This window comes from Cyphomyrmex costatus, unplaced genomic scaffold (genome assembly GCF_001594065.2).
Source record: "Cyphomyrmex costatus isolate MS0001 unplaced genomic scaffold, Ccosl1.0 scaffold187, whole genome shotgun sequence".
Lineage (NCBI taxonomy): Eukaryota > Metazoa > Arthropoda > Insecta > Hymenoptera > Formicidae > Cyphomyrmex > Cyphomyrmex costatus.
The window spans coordinates 101,515-124,493 of NW_017275900.1; the positions used below are offsets into that span (position 1 = coordinate 101,515).

General features: G+C 34.6%; 1 protein-coding gene across 1 annotated transcript in view; it reads left to right on the forward strand.

Annotated features, from left to right (window-relative positions):
• The window catches only part of LOC108772369 (receptor-type guanylate cyclase Gyc76C), a 72,153-nt gene extending 52,019 nt beyond the window's left edge, over positions 1–20,134 (forward strand). Inside the window, 16 exon segments of the mRNA XM_018537889.1 lie at positions 9,194–9,500; positions 10,471–10,617; positions 11,859–12,052; positions 12,130–12,289; positions 12,517–12,671; positions 12,819–13,109; positions 13,215–13,475; positions 14,021–14,092; positions 14,154–14,322; positions 14,437–14,586; positions 14,716–15,055; positions 15,161–15,284; positions 15,361–15,459; positions 16,046–16,190; positions 16,308–16,564; positions 19,099–20,134. Coding sequence (XP_018393391.1) covers positions 9,194–9,500; positions 10,471–10,617; positions 11,859–12,052; positions 12,130–12,289; positions 12,517–12,671; positions 12,819–13,109; positions 13,215–13,475; positions 14,021–14,092; positions 14,154–14,322; positions 14,437–14,586; positions 14,716–15,055; positions 15,161–15,284; positions 15,361–15,459; positions 16,046–16,190; positions 16,308–16,564; positions 19,099–19,980 — 3,753 coding nt within the window. The 3' untranslated portion in view covers positions 19,981–20,134.
• The last annotated feature ends 2,845 nt before the right edge of the window (positions 20,135–22,979 follow it).

Genomic DNA, 22,979 nt, shown 5'->3' on the forward strand with positions numbered 1-22,979 from the left:
CTCTCTCTCTCTCTCTCTCTCGGTAAAATATAATTACGCATAAGCAAGACGTGCGTTATACGAGTGCGTTGTAAACGGTTAAAAGTGCACTATCGACAAAACCGAGTATTAGGTATCGAAACACAAGCCGCCGTGCTGTGTTTGTCGGTTTGTGCACGCCGTCGTCTCGTTCGTTTGTATATATCCAAGGATATCGTCGCGGCGTTACACGACATACGCGGCTCACTAACTGCCTGTATTTATCGCCGGCTATATTTAGCCCGCCTATTACTTCGCCGAGCGCGACAGACCGAACGAACGAACGAACGAGTAAGCGAGCGAGCGAACGAGTGAGCGAGCGGAGTAAACGAGCCAAGCTAAGCCGAGAGAACCGTGATACGATGCAACTGCTGTCGGCAGCACGACAGCATCAGCAGCCAGTCCATAACGGCCACGTTCTCATGGCAATATATCCCATCCTCCTATACCACGAGAAATCCAATACAGTTGCTCCTGCCCGCGCCGTTTTTCTACGGGACCGTGACTTCTAGGCATCGCGCAACTTGTTGCTGCATAGCTACGGGACTGCCATCCGTCCGAATTTCTTCGGATTTGTTCTTTTTGTTTTGAAGGCGTCGGAAAACGTCCAGGGGGATAAGTGTTTTGTATAGTTTTTCATTTACTTACTTGTATCATTATAAATAACAGCTGCGCAAACGTTGTCATGATTGAATTTTGATTGAAAAATATAAGACTGAAAATGAAAACAACTAAACCTCATTAATGTCTTCTTTTTGTTATAGAGACGAATAATGTTTATTTCTGTTAATTTAGCATTCAGTAAAAAATTTGATTTCCAAAGATTATATATTGTTTATAATTTGAGTTTTTATATGTTCATCACTGTGATATTATTCCACAATTTAACTTTAATATTGTTATGTATATGTAATAATAAAATGTCGAGGTTTTAGCTGTAAAATCCGGGATTTAGAACTCACTGTCCTACATTATTGATTTTATGGATGACCTTTCTTCTTTGGGAATATCCTTGTTTAAAAATCTTTTTATAGCGAAATATTATATATTATATATTTTTAATATTTCAGAAATGCATAATCACAATTTTAATATTCCAAAAATATTTTTTACTTTAGAAACTCCTAATAAGATAGTATAAAAAGTATAGATTCTTATTTATATTCCAAAAAATAGGTATGGAGACCGATAAAGAAGCAGTATCAAATAGATTTGCTATAAAAAAAAGCGTAAATTAGATATTTTACAAAATGTTATGGCTATATATTTTTATTAAAATAATTACTATATAAACAAACTAATGAGAGAGCCAATCCGTAAGTTAAAAATTTGCGTACAAATTATAATATATGTACAATATTTACAATATTCTTTGAAATTTAAATTGTAATAATGCTCAATAAATTTAAAACTAATGAGAGAATAGGGCTACGAGCCATAGATTCATTAAAATCTTTTATCTTATTTATTCTAATATATTGCGAAGAATATCACGTAATGTTGGCGTTTTGTCCCGGCTTCCAATACTGGACTCATCAGAATATTACTACGTCGACCCGCCATCAGAGGTCTATAGATATTCGCTAAGATTCTCGCAAGTGCTTTGATACGCGTATATCTGTATATATAGAATCTCGATTTAATAACTAAAACAGGCGTCTAAGGTAGGCTTCCATTACAATACCTTACTGATGAGTCCAGTATTGGAAGCCGGGACGAAACGCCAACATTACGTGATATTCTTCGCAATATATTAGAATAAATAAGATTAAAGATTTTAATGAATCTATGGCTCGTAGCCCTATTCTCTCATTAGTTTTTAATATTCTTTGAATATCTTGAATTTTAAAACTATTAAACTATAATCAATGTACATATATGAGAATCACGATGTGCACTACTTCCAAGAATATGGGACAATTAGTGAATTCACATTTTTATTACATTGTAATTTGCTCTAAAAATAACTCGAATTGAATCGAAACATTCGAATCATATAAGATATGAATATTGTAAATATATTATAATTTGTACACAAATTTTTTAACTGGCGGACTGGCTTTCACTTGCCCGTTTATGTTGTAATTATTTTAATTAATTTTTTAAATTTGATCTGATATGCGACATTATGAAAAAAAATTAACGAAATGTGTTTCATGGCATATCTATTTTTAGGAAAATTACCCAACGAATATCTCATTGGAAAACGCAAAACTTTCTAGAAGTCACTTTCCGTAGAAAAACACGATAGAGTCGGACGCGGCCGCGATGTTTGGAATGGTTTTTACCGTCAACATCGTGCGTCAACTATTTGTCTGACGATATTTAGTGCCGCTTGTTGGAAAGCTCCTAATATCTAATAGATATTATCATGATATGATTGTAAGACGCGCGGTAACGCGTAATAAGTGTGACGTCAATACAGATCTATTGATTATTGTTTCAATTTCCGTTCCACTTTCATCTGAAACATTATTTCGTGACATTAAAAACAAGCGAGTTATTTAGATGATTTGTTCTAGATGACTCACCTAATATAGGTATAGCGACAACCGATTGCGAATTATAAATGATAATTGGAGATAGTGTGCGCCGTAAAGATGATAGCGTGCTGAGTATAAAGGCTGTAACACAACTTTGTATACCTCGTAGCATCTAAAAGAATCGTAGCAACTAAAAGACCAATCAGAATTCCTTCCTTTCTTTCTATTTCAGCCGGTTTAAATTTATCTTATGAATAAATTTATTGCTATAAATGTACTGCTGTATCTATATCCGTTGGATTACGTAGATCTGAAGCAATATTCTGTGATTGATTCATCGGCTTAAGTTTGAACTGGTTTTTTAGTATAATAGGGACTTGTACGATTCATATACGGACTTATTTAGTAAAATAAGTCCGTATACGAATAATTGAAATTCATTTCCTTATACGTTTTACTGTTACTGTTACAGAAATATTGTCTACGATAGCCCTTAAGCGTCGTCGTCTGCAATGGACATTAACAGTAGTAGTAAAGCTATAAGACACATCGGGAGTAAGTTAATTTTCCGGTATAATAAAACACAGAATAAGTCCGTAAGCAATAAGAGAATAAAACGTATAAGGAAATGGATTTCAATCATTTTCACATAAGAATTTATTTTACGCTCTATTATACTAAAAAATCAGTTTACTTTCAACATGCCTTCTAACCGTGCCACTATTACTCATGCCCATTATAGATGACCTTAAAGGATGTCAATTAGCGAAATTAAATAGTGTAAACATTGTAATAACGGCTAACGACGTTATAACATAATAATAATAAACACAACAAGATATGTACGTACAATATAAATGCCCTCTGTCATTACATCCAACCAAAGACATAGAGAATGGACTGCGCAATCCCATATCTAAAGTATAGTATCAAAATGTGTCGACGAAAATGAGAGAGGGTCCGTGGAAGACGGCCATCTCTATCTTTTTCCATTCGATGGTGTAATGGAAGAGAGAATGAGAGGGAGATGGCCGTCTTCCACGGTACCTCTCTCTCATTTTCGTTGACCATTTTGACACACGGATCGCGCAGTCCATTCTCTGTCTTTGCATCCAACGTAGTGTTCTCCTAAGAAGCCAACCAATAATTCAGAAATGGAATCCTGACGCTATACGATATAATGACGGGAGGAAGCCCCTATTCTATAACTTTCATCGTTACGATATCGAAGATAGTTATTTACGCCATCGACACTATACGACAAAGCTATTCTGTAACTTCGTCTTGATACAAACTTTATTTAGAATATCGACATCATTATTGAAAGGATTATATTCGGTTCGAAATAATTGTACACTAGTAGTATCCAGCCAATCAAAGTTCCGTATTTGTAATTATTTCGCTAAAAAACATGAACGTTGTTACAAGTTCAAAAGAATTTTGTGTATCTCTCAACACTTTTTTTCCATTTCTTTCAAATTTTGATTATTTTTTGAAAGAATGTACGACTAACAAAAAATGTATAAATAATACTTAGAAATAACTAAGATGTAAAATGGTACAATAACTAAAATATATTTATAAAATTTTATCAAGGATATAACACGCTCAACAGCAAAATTAAAGCATCACTTATCCTGCCGCATGTTCATTTCTTAATCAAGACTTGAAATTAGCCGCATGCAATAAAAGTGCATAATAACAGCACTTTTGGGAGGTGCAATCTGAACGCGCTGGTGTGTGCTACGTGGATCTATACTTATGTATCACTGAATAATCTTTTGCAGTTTCATTTTACTTTATAGGTTATATTAATTAATATATTTGATTGCACTACTTACTATATTGACATTGTTTCAACTAACAGTGGTTTTATTAATATTAACGGTAAAAAACTGAAGTCGTAACACAATATTAATATAACATAAAGATATAATAGTGATTGCGTATAAATTATGCCCATTCCTTCCTTCTGATTCTGCGTCGAAGTTACTCTAAATGGATCAATACTTATTATATAGTACTATAGTACAATACTACAGTTTTACGACGAAACATTCAATGAATGACGAAGTAGGTATCAGACGATATCAGATCTAAATATCTCGAACTGATGTAATAAATTTATTTACAACTATTGTATAAAATTACATTATCATTAGGCTTTTTTTTTCATTATTATTTATTCGGTCAAAAAAAGTAATGATATAGCGGATCGTTTCATGATAAATCGCGATATTAAAACTCACGCGTGTAATTTATTTCAACTACATTATCGCTGAAAGTGTTTCGTATAAGCCTTTGCAAAGTTTATTTCAGATTACTACATTTTCGTTAATTAAGTTGCATATCGTTTAACCTATCGACAATATATCATTGTGAAGTAGTTTGAAATGTTGGTTGTATCTATCTTGATGGTTATAATAATTTTGAAATAAAATGTATTAAATAATAATTAACTAACTCTTACAAGACAACAGCAACGAGAGACGATGATTTTGCTTTTGCGGAATCATCAGTTTCCTGTGGCAAAGGTCACACGACCAACGGACATATAGCATTTCGAGGTCACCGATGGAACATCTTTAAGTATTATGTCATTCTATATTATATATACATGTAACTTGAGAATAGTCATCTACAATGATTTTTACACTCAAGAAGTAAGAAAATAAAGCTTAATTTAACGCAAACCAACGTTGCGAGTCGTTTCAAAAAATTTTATGACAAAAACTTGCGGAATCAGAACGAGGCTGTCATGGTATAATCGAAGGATGTTGACCAAATATGATCCAAAATGATTTTTCGAGAAATTAGTTGTTGTCATAAGTTTACGCGATGTTTATTGATAAGATTGATCGAAAAAGAATTGCAGACACGAATTCTACAAAATAATCTTTTATACCAGAAGGTTTGCGGATCTTTCTTCATTATTAATGCCAACGTTTCGTAAACCATACCGTCCACTTCATCAGGACGAGGGGTGCGCTAATACTATTGAAGAAAATACCCATGAAAGCCTCAAAAGCCTAAAATAATCTTTTTGAAATTGCACCCCATACAGCATTTTACCCTAAAAGTTTTGGAAACGTGTCCTCAGAAAGATCTCTAGGATAATCTGAGGTAGTGAAATTGCCTTGTCAAGTCATCGTATCATCACACACCAACATCCTGTGTACATGACTTGACAAGGCAATTTCACTACCTCAGATTTTTATCTCACGAGTCAACTGGTATTTCTTTCATTATATCTCTAGGATAAAGTGTGTTGTACATGTATATAATTTGGTTTCGAAGGGGGACGTAAAATTCGTGTGTCTGAGATTCTTTTTTTGGACAATCTTATCAGTGGGCAAGTTCAAAACGGCAAAATGGCTGTGCAAAGGTATACTTGCCGAGCGATTAAAAATAATTGGTTGGATCTATAACAACCAATTATGTTTATTTACTCGGCGAGCAGAACTGCTTTGTCAATTTGAACGCGCTCAGTGTTAAAGCGTTCTTGGAACTTGGAACATTCCTTCAGAATATGTCTTTAACATCTGTATCAGAAAAACATCGGGATTTCTATGTTTTGTTAGTTACATAAAATAAATGTGAGTTTGTCACGGGGAAATTATCGTTATTATTGTATAATTAGCTATTTAAGGATTAAGCAAACATAGCGGAAATTACAGACGGCGCGATTCCATAACAGCAGATAAACGATTATATTTAACGCGAGGGACGAGAATGAGACGGTATGACGTTATCGCGGATCAGCATGTCAATCGCCAAAACGAAAGATGTACAGTGTTGTTCACAAATCGTCTGACGAAATATTTCCGCGATTGTTCTTCCAATGATCGTTACACAGCCAAACAATCGACTTATATATAAAACCAGCTCGTTGTACCATGGAGAGGGAGAAGAAGAATAAGAGAGAGAGAGAGAGAGAGAAAGAGGGAGAGAGCTCTTGAATCTTTTAAACTTCCTCAAGGTGGTCTCGTCTATATATAGCCAGGTAGGAGCCCAGAATATATCGCGTCGGCAATAACCAAAGCTCATCTCGCCAGCATCTCGTCCACGAACTAGGATAACCACTTCAAATAGCGGGTTAATTCACCGGTTCTTAATCGTCGTCCTTTCACCTAAAGAAAAAATAAACAAGCAGATAAACAAACTTAACGGAAGAGCCGTTTGTATAATGAGCGATTTGTATAATGAGAAGAGTGAAATAACATATCCAAAATGTATTCTCGCAACCGCTTCGTTCAGTTCGAAAAAAATTAGAAGGAGAATGACGTAGTAATTACTGAAAATAGTAACAGCATATTTATCATTATGAGAATCGTCGAATTTCGGAGAGTATACACCTCGCAAGCTTGAGAATCGCAGTATCTATTGAAATTGAAATAGCGAAGTTATTATTACTGAATTGAGAGATCTGAATAGTAAAATGAGAAAATCTTTAGTAAATAAATCGAGAAAACACAAAAAAAATCATAATATTCAAATAAAAGAATCACTTAATTTTAGATAATTGTTTGCTTCTTATTTCATTTATACGTATAAATTTTAGATATTTTTTTTCTACGAGATAACCAAAAAAAAATAGGTCGGTCACGATTAGCACGTGAAATGCACAGGATATATATCAGCTCGAGTCGATTCACGCGCGCGTAGTATGAAACATTAATTTTAAAATGATAATTTTATAATTTTACGTGGCTTTTCAAAGTGCATTAAAATGTTACCGTAATGAAACGTATACGTTGAAAAGTCCACGTGAAATTTTAATTCTAAAATTAGTGTCTCGCTTACGAACTAGGCTAAACGACTCGAATGTATCAGGTTAGTTTCGCCTATCGTAGATGCCAATCGTGCTAGGCGGAGGGAAAAACGGGAAGTTCAGGTTCCGATAAACAAACCTGATTTCAGCTCTCTTTTCTATTCACAGCTCGCAAGAAAGACAAATATGTTACACGTTTCTCCTACCAGAATTGACAACGAAGCTATTGCTGGGAAAACGATTACCAGTTTATAACCGGCACGTGGGTCTGTGTAAGCTAATTTTTTTATGATATATCACGCTCGCGTTGAGTTAACTGAAAAACAAGTGTTTCTCTGTTTAGAAATTATCTACCCGTCAATGTCAAAGAAAAAGAGCTAGGCGAAAACAGACTCATTATACGGAGAAAAAAATTAGTAAAAAAATATGGAATACATATTAATAAAATACACCAATTTCTGTTAATATCTACTAATCGCGATTCACAGTTTATCCTTTTATTCTATAATCTTGGTTTTATGCAAAAAAAAAAAATACTTAAAATGATGCGAATGCATTATGATTAATGATTTATTTCATTTTATTATAAAATATGAAAATAAAATTTAATAAGTAAAAAATATCTACGATGATAGATAAAAAGGCGCTGCCACCAACCAGTCACGACATAAAGTACTTGTATACTGCTCACTTTCTTTAGTTCTTGACACAATCCCGGCTCAAATATAATATTTGTTCGTGCGTCGTTTAAAGTTGGGCCAAGGGCTACCAGAAACTAATGAAAAATCGGCGAGTGAACGTGTTACATTATACCTACTTGTTCGCGATCAAGTTGCTGAAAGGCATTATTATTATAATACATCCTGGATTCCCACGGATAGAGGACGGGTAATCTGAAGAAAAAGAATGGAAGAGAGCGGCGCGGCTCTGCGGTGGTCGCTAAAGAAAAATTGACCCTCACAACTGTCACGTTTAATTTATATGTTAATGAAGAACGCATGTCGCATTTCAGCTGCCCCATACACCTCTTTTCAAGATACGAAAGCGCGCGCGAAGAGGCTCGCCCCGTTCATTCTACTTTTCCTCCTTCTTTTTCCCTTTCTTCTTTTTTCTTTTCTTCTGCCCTCCTTTGCCTTCGGGTTTATATTTAACCTCACCGCACACCAAGGCATTCGACGCAGTTAACTGCCGTGTTATTCGCCAGTATATCCACGTCTCTTTCTTTCTCTTCCTCTTGCCTCGTTTCGGCGTTTCCTCCTGCTCCGATTCTCTTCTTTTTGCTCTCCCTTCGCGGCGGTCCGTTCTCTCTCCCCTCTCCTCTTTCTCTCTCTTATTTTCCTCTCCTTTTTTTCTTTCTCCTTCGCAACCACGCTCGTTTTCGTTGTGCTAATCCGGGAGCCATAGGTACGCATATCATAATCACGTTCCACGTGTGCTCGTTCACTTTCAAAAGAAAGGGCGGGCTGCGTCACATGTTTTTTCCACGTTACAATTTTGCCCTTGCGCAAATCCTTAGAATTATAATATAAGAATCAATAAACGATGCAATTATATGTATATCGTAAATTATTCAATCGATTATTTATTATTAAAGTAGTTATATTTTTATTTCATGATTCTGTTTTCTCTTGTTTAGGAGTGTACTTTAAAGTAAAATTGTACGAAAAAAAGATTACATAGAAAAAAATCTTTAAAAACATATATTCTCTCAATTTTTAATGTTATGTAAGTATCGAAGAATTAAAAACGTTACTATAGGTTTACAATCATTGAACCAAATATGGTATATCCATTTGATGCTAAATATATGTATATAGGGATCTTTGTGTACTGTCATAAATCGATATACGTGATATAATCGCGAAATATCGGGAGGAAATCCATCGAATAATGTCGCACACGACGATCGTTCTGCTTGCAGAAATGTTCGGATTACAAAGCCTCAAAGGTGAAGACCTTCGTAAGGACCGAACCACCAGACACGCAGGTAACCAAGTCGGTGATCGCCCTACTGCTACACTACGGTTGGAACAAATTCTCAATTGTAACCGAGCGCGCCTGGTCAACGGTCGCTCGTTCGCTGCAGCAACAGGCGGCTAAGAACAACCTTACCGTGAACCATTACAAGACCGTCGAGGATCGACACACGTGCTGCGAGGAAAGACTACCGTGCTGCCAAGTCAGCGTATGGTTCCAACTTATACAGGAGACGAAAAATATGACCCGCAGTCAGTCCATATTTTTTTATTTATTTTTACGCAGAATGCGAGGCACGATCGCCGAAACTTTCCCACGTAGCAGATCGAAAAACTGCGATCAAATATGAATCTCTTAAATTCCGAATTTCGACTTTCAGCGACAATTCGGCGATCGTCTCTTGGAATCTGAGTTTCGTCGATTTCAAGTTTAAATCGATTCCTGCCTTTATAGACTATAATATATATTCATTTATTAAAGAATATAAGCGAAAATCACACATTTTTAACTTGAAAAAATATAATATAGATATAGAGATTTTATATTTATAGTAATATTGAAAGTATATACATTTGTATAATATATAATAGTATTTATTTTTAAAAGATAAAAGAATTTTAATATAACGCCTTCTCATTGCGAATTTTTAATGAAATTGCAATTTAAAGATTCGTAAAGAATAGACAACAATTCACATTTTTTTCTCCGCTGAGATATAAAAACATCTTAGATTATTCTGTTAATAGCAGTTTTTTTTAAATTATCGATATTTGATTACTAATGTAACATAAACATGATTGTAGAAAGAGAAAATGAATAATACATTTGCATAAAATATATTGTTGACGTTTATAGATTAAAAATATTTATAATTAACGCTACTATTTTAAAACAATACGACACTTTTAAAACAAGCGTTATATTATTATAACTGTGCATTAATTTTTGAAGACAATATGCACTTTTTTTACATTTTATATGCATAATTCAAACAACTTAGAAAAAAAAGTAAATAACTTAACGATTTATTTACATTTTTTATTTTGAAGAGTGATGCAATATTTTTAACCGGTATCGTGTATTTTATATATATGTATCAGTACATCTTTATTATTCACCAATGTTAAACAAGGATCACCGTATTGTATTGTGTTGTTTGTTGGAAGGCACACTATATCTTTTATTACATTCAATACGAAATGTTTACGTTTATCATTTCAGTTTACATCTTCCTGGGAACGCCAATGTCACTGATAGATATGATGAATTCAATGCAAGGCCAAAGGCTGCTGGATAATGGAGAATATATGGTAATATACGTGGACATGATGACGTATTCGCAGCGTGAAGCACAGAAATATTTGTGGAGTAAGTGAATCTAGCGAATCTTATCAAACGTTTATGTCAAACGGTTATGGGAACAATAGTCGATAAGTCAATTGCATAATCGTTGGAATGCTACTTATAACGTACAAATATAATGTTACAAAATTAATCTTTTAGTAAATTTAAAGCTAAATTATTATGTATGCATATTAAGGGAGAACACCACGATGACGGGCGAAAAAAAAGGCTCTTTTTGTGAATTTTTTTTGAAAAACTAATAGCTTGTATGAATTATTGTTTTTATATATTCGAAGTACATATACATTTACGAAATAATTAAAACAAATTCATTGAATAATATTAATATTTGTAGCTTCAGTACTCATTGATGTGCACCTCGTCTGAAAAGACATGGGTGCACGGGCACTCGTGCTGCGTCTGAACGGGAGCTCTGAAATAATTTTTTTTTACTTTATTTTAAAGTATATGAGTGTAGTTTCAGTTGTACGTACGGAATTTTTGACAAAATAATTTTAGACAAAATGGCGCTGTTTTAAAAAAAAAGTCACGATTTTGCGACAAAAATCGTTATATTTTTAATTGTTTTTCAAAAACTAATAATCCGATTGAAAAGTTCGTACGTGCAACTGAAGGGAATTTCGTTGTAAACATTCTGTCCAAAATTCAAGTCATTTGGATAAAAATTGGCCGAGAATGTGAGCGCCCAGTTACGAAAACGTGGTTTCGAGAAAATCACGTTTAAAGTTTTATAACCGATTAGTTTATATATAACGATATAATTTCGTAACGAATCGAAGTGCGTCCAATCCGGGTGCATGTGAAGGTCTGAAGCACACAAAAAACAAAAGAATACCGGTAAAACTGCCTACAAACAGATCAAGGGGACTGCTGAATGTCCTAGCGGCATCTGACCACGTTCTACTCTATCACATATTTATATTTACAACAAACGAAATGAGCAAAGGACGTCGTAAGAGTCATACAAAATAAAATTTTTAAAGCGATAATTTATATTTACTATTGTTCCGTTAGGAATTTCAACATAATATTATAGGGACATATTTTTAAGACTCCAAGCATTACAAAAATGCAAAAAAAAAATCGGTTTTTTGAACCCGTCACCGTGGTGTTCTCCCTTAAAAATATATATATATGCATACCAAATTTTTTTATTGTAAATTTAAGGATTTGTTATCTGAAAGTCTTATATAGCAGTTATGTCTTGATTTCACAGCAATAATAATTTGTTATTATTGGTACAGAACCCGATCACTACAATAATCTAAAGAATTGTCTCGAGCCGAAAGATTTTTTGAAGAGAGCACGTTCACTAATGGTTGTAGTGTCAACACCACCTACGAACAACTATGAAGATTTTACCAAGAAGGTCCGACACTACAGTACCATAGATCCCTTTAATTTTCATGTTCCTGAACTTCTGAGAAAGTTTGAAAAGGTATTTTTAGATAATAGAGATTAATTGTAAACATTCGTACCGCGTCATTTTTGTTGTATTCTTAATTTTCGTTTTAGTATGTATCTATTTACGCGGCATATCTTTACGATTCTGTCAAACTATACGCGGAGGCTTTGGATCAATTAATACAAGCTCATCCGGACCATTCTATCGAGGAATTGGCAAAAAACGGCACTCTTATAGTCGATACAATTATCAAGAGACATACATATTACAGTAAGTACCTATAATAACGTCGAATAGATATAATCTATATCGATGGAATTAATCTTAAGTGATTCGCATAATCTAATACTCGATATACCTATAATACGAGAGGAGAGCAATCAGATCGAAGATGAATTGATATAATTCTTAAGTAGATTTCTTCGGTGTTTTTAAACATTAAAGATTGTCTAAATATATCTTTGTTAAAATTTACTTGATTTTTTTTTGTTTATTAGGTGTGAGCGGAGCAAAAATAAATTTGGATAAATTTGGAGACTCGGAGGGAAACTTTTCAGTGCTTGCTTTGAAAAAAGAGCCATTTCATACCGATAACTTCTCTTGTGATTATCAGATGTTGCCTGTAGGTCAATTCCAGCAGGGTGAAACTCTAGTGAGTGAGTTATTCATAGCGTTTGAAAAATGTTTACGACAAATCAAAGATAGAAAAGACGGTCATTCGATATTAAAATTATTGAATTATAAAAATTGAAAGCGCTGAGATGATGTTGACTAAATACAACGTACTTACATGATGTAGGTGTATAAATCTTGGCCAGGCGCTATAGATTGGCCCGGCAGAAATAAACCTGAAGCAGAACCTGGATGTGGTTTTCTCAATGAACATTGTCCAAAAGATGACACACATCTTCGTAGTATCATTGTTGCTGCAGCATTGGCTATTTTATTGTTTTGCGCCACAGTAGTTACTGTGAGCATATATCGAAGATGGAAAATAGAACAAGAGATAGAAGGATTGCTTTGGAAGATTGATCCGAATGAAATACATGGTTATCCTCATCTTGATAACATGATGTCCTCCCCTAGTAAGGTAAATAGCGCATGTATTATCGTAATTGAGATAGATGACAAAGTGCTTGTCCGTGTGTTGACCTCTTGATACATGATGTAAGAAATCAACATCTTTCGATTGTAGTTAAGTTTAGTTAGTGCAATGTCCTATGAGTCGAGATGTGGAGGCCAAGTGTTTGCGCAAACTGGACATTACCATGGTGTAATGGTACGGATAAAGGAGCTAAAATTCTCAAAGAAAAAAGACATTTCACGAGACGTTATGAAAGAGATGCGCATTCTTCGTGAAATTAGACATGGTAATCTCAACTCTTTCATTGGAGCGTGCGTGGAGCCGATGAGGATATTGTTAATTACCGACTATTGTGCCAAAGGAAGTCTTTATGTACGTCATAGCATAATCATGATGACATCCTGTTATTAGTTATAATATAGTATATATTATGTACACGAGAATATTCGATATATTGTCATGCACACAAATAAAAGTTACGTGCTTAATGTAAATATATTCGAGATCTACCGAATATAAATTCAAAATTGAATAAAATTTTGTCAAATTAAAAGAGCCATTAAACAGTTATATATATATATATATACATAATCAAATTGTCTTAATTTATGTAATCAAATTAAGGTAATTTTTTTTTTTTTTTTAATTATGTATTGTATACATATTTGACGGACAGCGAGATTAAGAATTTAAATCGAATATTAATTTTCATTGGCGAAGATCACATTTAGAATCAAAAAACATCGTATGAAATTGTAATATGTATTGATTTGTGAATAATAACTATTAGCGATCAAGAACTGTCTAATAACTTCTTTAGTATTATAATTTATATCAATTTTGAAATGTATTCGATTTTAAAAGTTTAGATAATAAGATAATAAAATAAGAAAAAAATATTGTCGTATGTTTTGTAGGACATAATTGAAAACGAAGATATTAAATTAGATGATATGTTTATTGCTTCCCTCATCCACGATCTTATCAAGGTAGGTGTTTTTGAAATTTACACAACACATCATAAAATTTTAATGCAATTTTATTAAACAGGGCATGTCATATATTCATGAGTCTTCGTTATTAGTATGTCATGGAAACTTAAAGTCTTCCAATTGTGTTGTAACTTCACGTTGGGTACTCCAAGTCTCCGACTTCGGTCTTCATAATATGCGTCATTGCGCCGAATCTGACAGCATTGGTGAACATCAGTATTATCGAAGTATGCAGATATTTAGTTTAAATTTTTATCAAGTATATTAAGCGTTATTTTAAAATTATGATATGAATCAAATTATTATTTAATAATGTTTAATTACTATTTATCTTGTTGTAGACTTATTTTGGAAAGCACCCGAGCTATTAAGAAATCCACATGCTCCAATTAAAGGCACTCAAGCAGGAGATATTTATTCTTTCGCCATTATTCTGTATGAAATTCTTGGACGCAGAGGTCCATATGGAAATATAAACCTGGAACCCAAAGGTAATTATAATTAAAGGATTATGTGTGTAACGAAAAAGTACTATAAATATAACGATCATTCATTAATCAATATTCGGTTCAAATTACGAAAAAAAAAAAAATAAAAGTGATTATTAAATATTATGACAGAAATCATAGACCGAGTAAAAAGATTTCCGGAAGATGGTGAACCACCGTTTAGGCCTAACTTAAACATACTCTCCGAATCGAAAGCAAATTGTGCCGATTATGTTGTTGTCACTATTACGGACTGTTGGGCGGAAAATCCAGAACTTAGGCCAGACTTCAAAATAATAAGGACTAGATTGAAGAGAATGAAAGCTGGATGGCATCGAAATATAATGGATCAAATGATGAATATGATGGAGAAATATGCGAGCAATCTCGAAGATCTAGTCACTCAGCGTACGGGACTTCTTTTGGAAGAAAAGAAGAAAACTGAAGATCTTCTTCATAGAATGTTACCTAAGTAAGTTTTCGCAAATTGACATGCTTATCAATAAAAAAAAAAGTAAGTATGACTATAAAATTCTGAATAATAAATATATATTTACAAAATATTGTTTCATTTTAGGCCTGTCGCGAATTGTTTAACAAATGGTATTGGCGTAGAACCGGAAGCTTTTGATTCGGTTACTATATATTTTAGTGATATCGTTGGTTTTACTGCAATGTCAGCAGAAAGTACACCATTTCAGGTATATATTTTCATTTATTGGTTTATAATTAATAAAACAAAAATGCTATTTATGTAATTGGTAATTGTGGCGACAGGTTGTAAATTTCTTAAATGATCTGTATACATTGTTCGACCGTATAATAAAAGGATATGAAGTGTACAAAGTAGAAACGATTGGAGATGCCTATATGGTCGTAAGTATACTGTTAGAAATTTAGTATGAATTTAAATAACATATAAGAAGACTGTGTGTATAAATAACTATTTAAGAGTAACGAATGATTTAATGAAAAACTGAGTTATAGTAGGCTTAAATGTGATGAATGCATGCATTAAATTTTACAAAAAGTACATCAAGTTTCATGTATACAAATATACTTTTAAGTTATAAAAATATTAAATTTAACGTAAAGTAATTAAATTTAATTTAATGTAATCATGAAATTAAATTCAGCTTGTGTAACTTAAGGATATTTTGTCTATACAATATCAAATACAATAAAAGTATCAATTAATCATCCAAAAATAGCTAATATCAGCCAATATCATTCAAAAAATTTTAACGAGAAATTTTAGTCTGTGAAGCCTGCGAAAGAACAAAACAAATAATTTGACTTATAAAATGATTTTATACAGTAAAGTGTGTGATCATATTTTCCTGAAGTATAAAAAATAGGTACAAAACATCCTTAAAAGTATTAAATTTCATATTTTAGTATAGCATTTTTACTTAATTAATTACGAAAAAAATTATTTCTCAATATTCAATACTCTATTCAGGTTTCCGGTCTTCCAATAAGAAATGGAGATCAGCATGCTGGACAGGTAGCATCAATGTCGCTAGAATTACTTAATGCTGTTAAGCATCATACGATAACTCATCGACCTCAAGAAACTCTGAAGTTACGTATCGGCATTCATACCGGTAAGAAAAGATGCATTTAAAAATATGCATATATATATGCACATATATGTAATATATATATATATATATGTACACATCATCATATTACTTAGTGATAAGATGAATATAAAATTACAGGTCCTGTGGTAGCGGGCGTTGTCGGTTTAACGATGCCTAGATATTGTTTATTCGGAGACACAGTCAATACTGCGTCTCGTATGGAATCTACTGGAGAGCCATTACGAATACATATTAGTAAACAATGTAAAGAAGCGCTAGATAAGATCGGAGGTTATAAAATCGAAGAGCGTGGTTTCGTTGAAATGAAAGGAAAAGGAACAGTAAAAACTTACTGACTCACAGGGGCTACTGTGACACACAGAAAAAACATAGAGGTTTGTGAATAAAAATTTAGAGTGTTTGAATGAGTTGTATAAAACATAAATGTAATATAAGGATATATGTCGCGTTCACCTTCTTGACGGACGTGGAGCGCACGTCCTTTACTCTAGTCTTGGTGGTGATTTCCCACTTTCCGTTGAGCGGCTTCAGGCCGGTCCACGGACCACGAGCCGCCGCAGGTCGCTCAATATTCTAAATCTAGTAGAGCCCTGTACTATTTCTTCGCGCAATATTCGTGGAGTTGCACTGGCCTGTGCACGCGGTACCTCACGCGGTATTTGCTTCCGTTTGGGGGGATCCTGGTGATTTCCCAGGACAAGGTGGTACCTAGATTCCTGGTGCCACCAGGTGTCTATGAAAGCCCGAGGGTCGAACTCAACTTTGAAATGGTACTCGCGTACCAACGCTCGCAGTGTCCTGTGCTTCTGTGACGAGGCATCGCTTCGTCCTGGAACCATGGTTATTCCCTTGTTCAATAATAGAGTTTGCGGTTCTTCGGTTATGTCTCAGTTCCCTCCCCTCTGGATAATGCACGAATGCCGGCTGGCAACGAGAAGAGTAATGCCGTACGGAATGAGCGGCGGGGAGCCCTGTGAAAAAAAAGTCCTTTTGCCCCTACACAGTGGCTCCTTATAGGATGTCATCGGATAGTTGTCGAAACCCTCTCGACGACGAAAAATAAAGGCAGAGAAGGGAAAGGCCCTGCTACAACGGCAGAAAAGGTTACAGGAAATCTCTTGATCTTTGGGTACTCTCACTATACGGCCCTGTTTGGCGGTATCCTAATGATGCTCTCGTTATTCTCCAACTTCAGCGGTCGCGCAGTATGTTGGCGAAACACAAAATCACGACACAGAACATTTAGACGATCACATAACATTTAGATGGGTACTTCGCAGCGAAAAAAAAATAAAAAAAATAAAATAGTGAAATGAAAAGAAAGAGGATGAAAAAAGAAGAACAAAAAAAAGAACAGTTATGAAAGATTACTGATTTTAATTTAAATTCAGAATACTTAAATAACACTTATCAGTTTTCACATTGAAACTTACAACTTACTAATAGTATAAAGTTAAGTTTGCGAGACTAGATTGCTGCCTTTAAGAAAACAAACTACTTTCGAGATCACGTGATTCTAATACTGCGCGAGATTTGCGATTTTTACTTCTAAATGAAGCCAGTACTAAGAAACGAAGTAGCTGCACTCTTATCGGGCGCAGATTATATATAACTAAAGGGGTAATCCTCGCATGGACAAGGGGGTTGGTCCTTAGCGGATGTTGCGTCAAGGAATCCTGATTCTAGAACATTTTAAGATGTTCTAGAATGTTCTTTTTCTAGAGGGGTCGACCCGTCAATATACATCTTTATATACAAAATTATTCTGGAGAGTTCTATCAAGAAGAAATTTTATGAATTTAAACGACTTATAGCCGTATTCTATACGTTGCATATCGACGGCGACAGCCCCTTCAGTACGCCCTTACTGCGTTGCATGCTTGGCAACGATTCGCATGCTTGATGTTGCTGCAGTCAATGAAAGATTACGGTTCCAGTTTTTATACATGGTTTTGCGTCGGGAATTGACTCTCGGTCTTTATTCGCAGTCCCGATCAGCTAATTTTGCTTTATTTGTTCAGGACGTTTTATCCTGCCTGCGACTATTTTTTCATTACGATATGTTTGGCAACTGCCATTATTATCAAATGGGATGCACTTTACTGCATCTTCCCGCAAACTATTATTCATACATGCTTTGATGTCGGCCTAATATGTAATAGGTCAATGGATTTTATCCTTCCCAATTCAATTTACAATATCTTAATTAATTAGGACAAGATTTGTGCAGTTATTTTAATTTGTCGCGCAAGCGCACGGCATCAACGATTGCCGTTTCAGAGTATCGATCATGAAACTTTTTCTCTAGGATGAAAAGTGAAAAGTAAAAAATTTCTTCATTAACTTCAATGGTAAAACTTTTCACTTTTTATCCTATAGGGAAAAAGTTTCATGATCAATACCCAGTTCACGTGATAAGCGCGTGTTATTATTGCGTGCGCTAAGCGCTGCCTCGCATTCTCGTTGCCGTGGCAACGGCTCAGCGTCTTCTTCGTGACGTTCGCCTTGACGCGAGAAAGCGCGGCGGACGTTACAATATATTTTGGAAGAATTTGAAAATCTTTCTTCTTGTAATTATGTCAAATAATAAATTAGTACCAAAAAGAAATTTTAATTTAGTATCAGAAATAAACTTTTCTGTCAAGGAATTTCTATTAAATTTATTTTATACTACTTACGTGGTATATAATATTCACATTCTAATATCTTATATATGGTCGCACCAATAACCGCGGAATAGCTCTCATTAGCCTGATTTTCTTGTTATTTGAAATTTATTTTAAATTAAAAGATATTTTATATCGTTATTTTAATATTTAAAATTAATTGGTTAATAAGCTTGTTAAATTTTGAACTTACACTGAAGTTGTCGCTCTCTAATGGACTAAATCTTTATATTTTTTTACAGAATTCTAACGGGGATGAAAATCTCCTACCACTATTTTGCAGACCACGAAAAAGCCCGAAACTAAGTTCCGACTCGCGATACGCTTCACAACTAGAAGGATTATGCGCCGGTAGTCGCAGACATTCATGTGTACCATATCCAACGGCAGATGATTCTTCTTCGCAGTGTGAGGTATCTAGTCCAGTTCCGCGAGCATTACATGCTCGCAAGCTCGAGAGATCTCCCCTGTCTTTGACTGAAAACATCTCGAAGATCACCCTAGACAATATTCCAGTTCAGAAAGAAGAAACGCACAGGCGCTTAAATATCAAGTCGGTAGATGATCTGTTCATAAGTACAGGTCCAAAATTTAGAAAAAACGCGCGTGCATTATCTACCATCGCGTCTTCGTCGTCAAGTGATTATCCATCTGAAACTGTCTTACGCGAATCTCGTTCACTCGATCCACTTCCTATTGATACGTATAACAAAAGATTTGAATCGCCGAACTTCTGGAAGGAGAATGAATGCACGCGGATGAATTTAAAAGCGGACATTTCTGAAAAAATGCTAAATAATAATTATCCTAATGGCAATGTAATAATGATGTCTCACATTGACAGTCTTCCAAATGAAGCAGAGCCATTGTTAGATTACGATAATATGAACAAGAGAGAAATACGGGAGAAGCGATCACGCTCGCTGGATCAAGTGGTATTTGAATCTAGCGCGGACAGTGTACCTGATAAAAAGTCGTCCGCGCGAAAGTTATTAGAAATTCCACCTGTTTCGACTATCATTCAAATGTTCAATGGTAATGGATTACGCAATAGCAATGTCTCTTTAAGAAGAGGAATATTAGCAGGGTATGATAAGCAGACTGAACGCGAAAGTGTGGTCTGATATACATTCGAGAAAAAAAATTTTTTTACAAAAACTAAGTAGCAAGAAATAAAATCACACGTAAAAACTATGCGCTAGACGCATAAACTATGTGAAACAATACATTTACGAATGATAAGTATGATTTATTGTTGCCATCTTTTTCTAGCTTAGATACGTGCAATTTATATGTATATGAAAGTTACCGATTTCAATGTATATATTTTAATATTTAGTTATTTTACAACAACTCTTGTACTAAAACGTGTGCATCGAAGCGAGAACCTGCTTTTACTTGCTACAGGACTGCTCTCCTGTTCTCTTTATTAAGATTTTTAATTCGAATATGTGTGTAACACATAGAAACAGCAAACTATTTTATCAAAAATCATGACCAAAGTACACCACGGACACTTAATTCATCCAACAATTAATTTCGTTTAATAGTATGAAAAAAGAATTAGGTCAAATATCGCATATAATCGATGTCAGAATGGTTAAGATCTTGTTTACTTTGTAGGTAACTTTATAGTTTTATTTCTGCGTGATAAAAAATAATTATCGTTTATGTAATATAATAAATCTGTAAAGATTACCTAACGAAAAATTCCTCGATGTTCCAATATCGATTATATGTACACGCACACACAATTAAAATTAAATGCGAAGCATAAATGTCATATAGAACGTGTGTATATATAATATATCAGCACACATGTATATCTATGATATCTGTAAGTCTATTCTTGTTCATTGATGGAAGTAAATTGTCCGTATGGCTGTGAGAAGTAAACTAGATTACACTTAAGGTGCTTAGTAATATATCATGTTGTCAAATGTATATAACTAAATAATAATATATCAGTGTAAAAAGAAAAATGTAAATTAAAAAATATTACCTTCTATAAGAAACAATTCAAGAGTTTTCTCGAAATCTTGATCATCTTCGTTAATGTTGCTTATACTTTTCTTTCATAGATAAGTACATTCATGATACAGAATATTCATCTGTCTAAGTTAAAACTAAAGTTCATTGAGTTAATAACTGTCAAAAGCCGATGCAAGCCAACACAGATTAATCGTGTGTAAATTCATATATTTAAAAAACAAATCGATTACAGATGTTTCAAACCTTTTCGTTTGGATCCTCTTCAGTGTATGAATTAAACGTGACATTGATTAAAATAAATGTATGTGTATACAGGTTCTTACAGTCTCAAATCGTTATATAATTTGTTCTAAATATCGTCTGTCATATTTAACAAGATACTCAATAGAACATTCCTGATAACACAGCCTGCAGACAGATTTTGAGCAGAGCCTGCTATCAATTTTTGATTGCAGAAAGGCAACAAATTGTACACAAGATTTGCATTGTCAGATATTGTCAGCAAATTGTTGCCAGACATTTGACAAAGCTTGCTAGACATGCTATGTCAGCAGAAACCAAACAAAGTCCTGTAAAACCTGACGATAGATGGAGAGCAGAACCTGATTCAAGCAGACTTTGTTCGATTTACCAATTTGTTGACAAAACATGTCAGCAGATGTTGCCAAATCCATAGCCAAATGCGGACGCAGATGGCTACGGTTTTGTAGTCAAAATCTGATCGAGTTTGCTGCCAATTTGCGCGCAAACATCTTGCTATCAGGGATTATAATAATAACAATGTTCAATTAAATCGACGTTCTAACGTCATGAAGTTTTGAGAGTAAATTAAACTACAGATTACATCGAAACACGACCATCAAAATTTTTTCGCTTTGTATTCTTTATTTTTTGCCAAATACATCATTATCAAACGAAAACGTTATTCAATATTTGTTACGTCCGGTGCGGCAACGCAGTATTTTTCCACCCCTTTTTCTTTCTTTCTCATTGTTTACGCGCCGTACGAATTTACCTACGTGCCTGTAATAGCGCTTTTGCGGCGCCGTGCTTAGCGAGAGCACCACCGCCCCGGGCGGCGACTCGTGGCAATCGCGACACTCGAAGATTCGCACTGATAGATAGGTCGGAAAAATCTATAGTGAAAAACTGTTAATTAGGATGCGGCCTTATCCTCGCGCCTCCACGCTCGCTAGAGAGAAATCAATCACCTACGATGTCCTTAATCAATTCGAGCCAAACTTATGCTAAGTGTCAAGACGATGCGATCGCTAATTAGCGAGATATTTAATATGTGAAAACATGATTTATTGCCGATTTTCGGGGGAAATTCAGCTTTTCCGCACACCGCGGCCACCAAGCTGGCTCTATACATATATAAGCGAGCGAAAACCAGCGCTCGGGCTCAATTATTGGCTATTCAATTACGGGCTATTCTTCATCATATTAGTGACTTTTTGTATATAGTACTCCTATCATTCGCTCAGTTTAATTCTATTATTGCTCATTATTGTATAGTAATTCTATCACTCGGTATTATAGTCATTGTAATTCTAAAATTCGTGCATTATTGTTTTATCTTTGATAGTAATAGTAGCTCTTTCGCGTGCGTTAAGTCCGTATTTTCTAAAAAGCGTCTCGACCAGTTATTCTCTATAATTTGCGGTTCGTCCGATTATTATATCGTTGACTCTTGTAGTGCAAATTCGACCATTCCGCGTAAAATAACCGGATTTCATCTTCCGTATAAAGCGCGAAAACGTAAGTGAAACTCAATGAATTGATCGATTGAGCAGTGCGTATATAGCGCCCCTTTTTGTCTCCATTCGTGTGGAGTGCGGTATAACTTATAGATTAATTGCGCGACTCTTCCTCTCCCCTTTTTTATGTGTAAATTCTACATTAATAAAGCAATTGGTAAACAATGATGAACCATCGTTCTTATTGTTTCTTTCTTTTCTTTTCTTTTAAGTGTGTGCGACTGAGTGCGAGTGCGAGTGGAGTCCCCCAGTGAGCAGCCTATTCCCCATATTTACGGCTATAGGAACTGTGCGCTGCCTAAATGAGCGAACTTATCCCCTTTTTTTATCTACTATGACACTGGCCGTTCGTAGCTGGCATTACGGTCCGA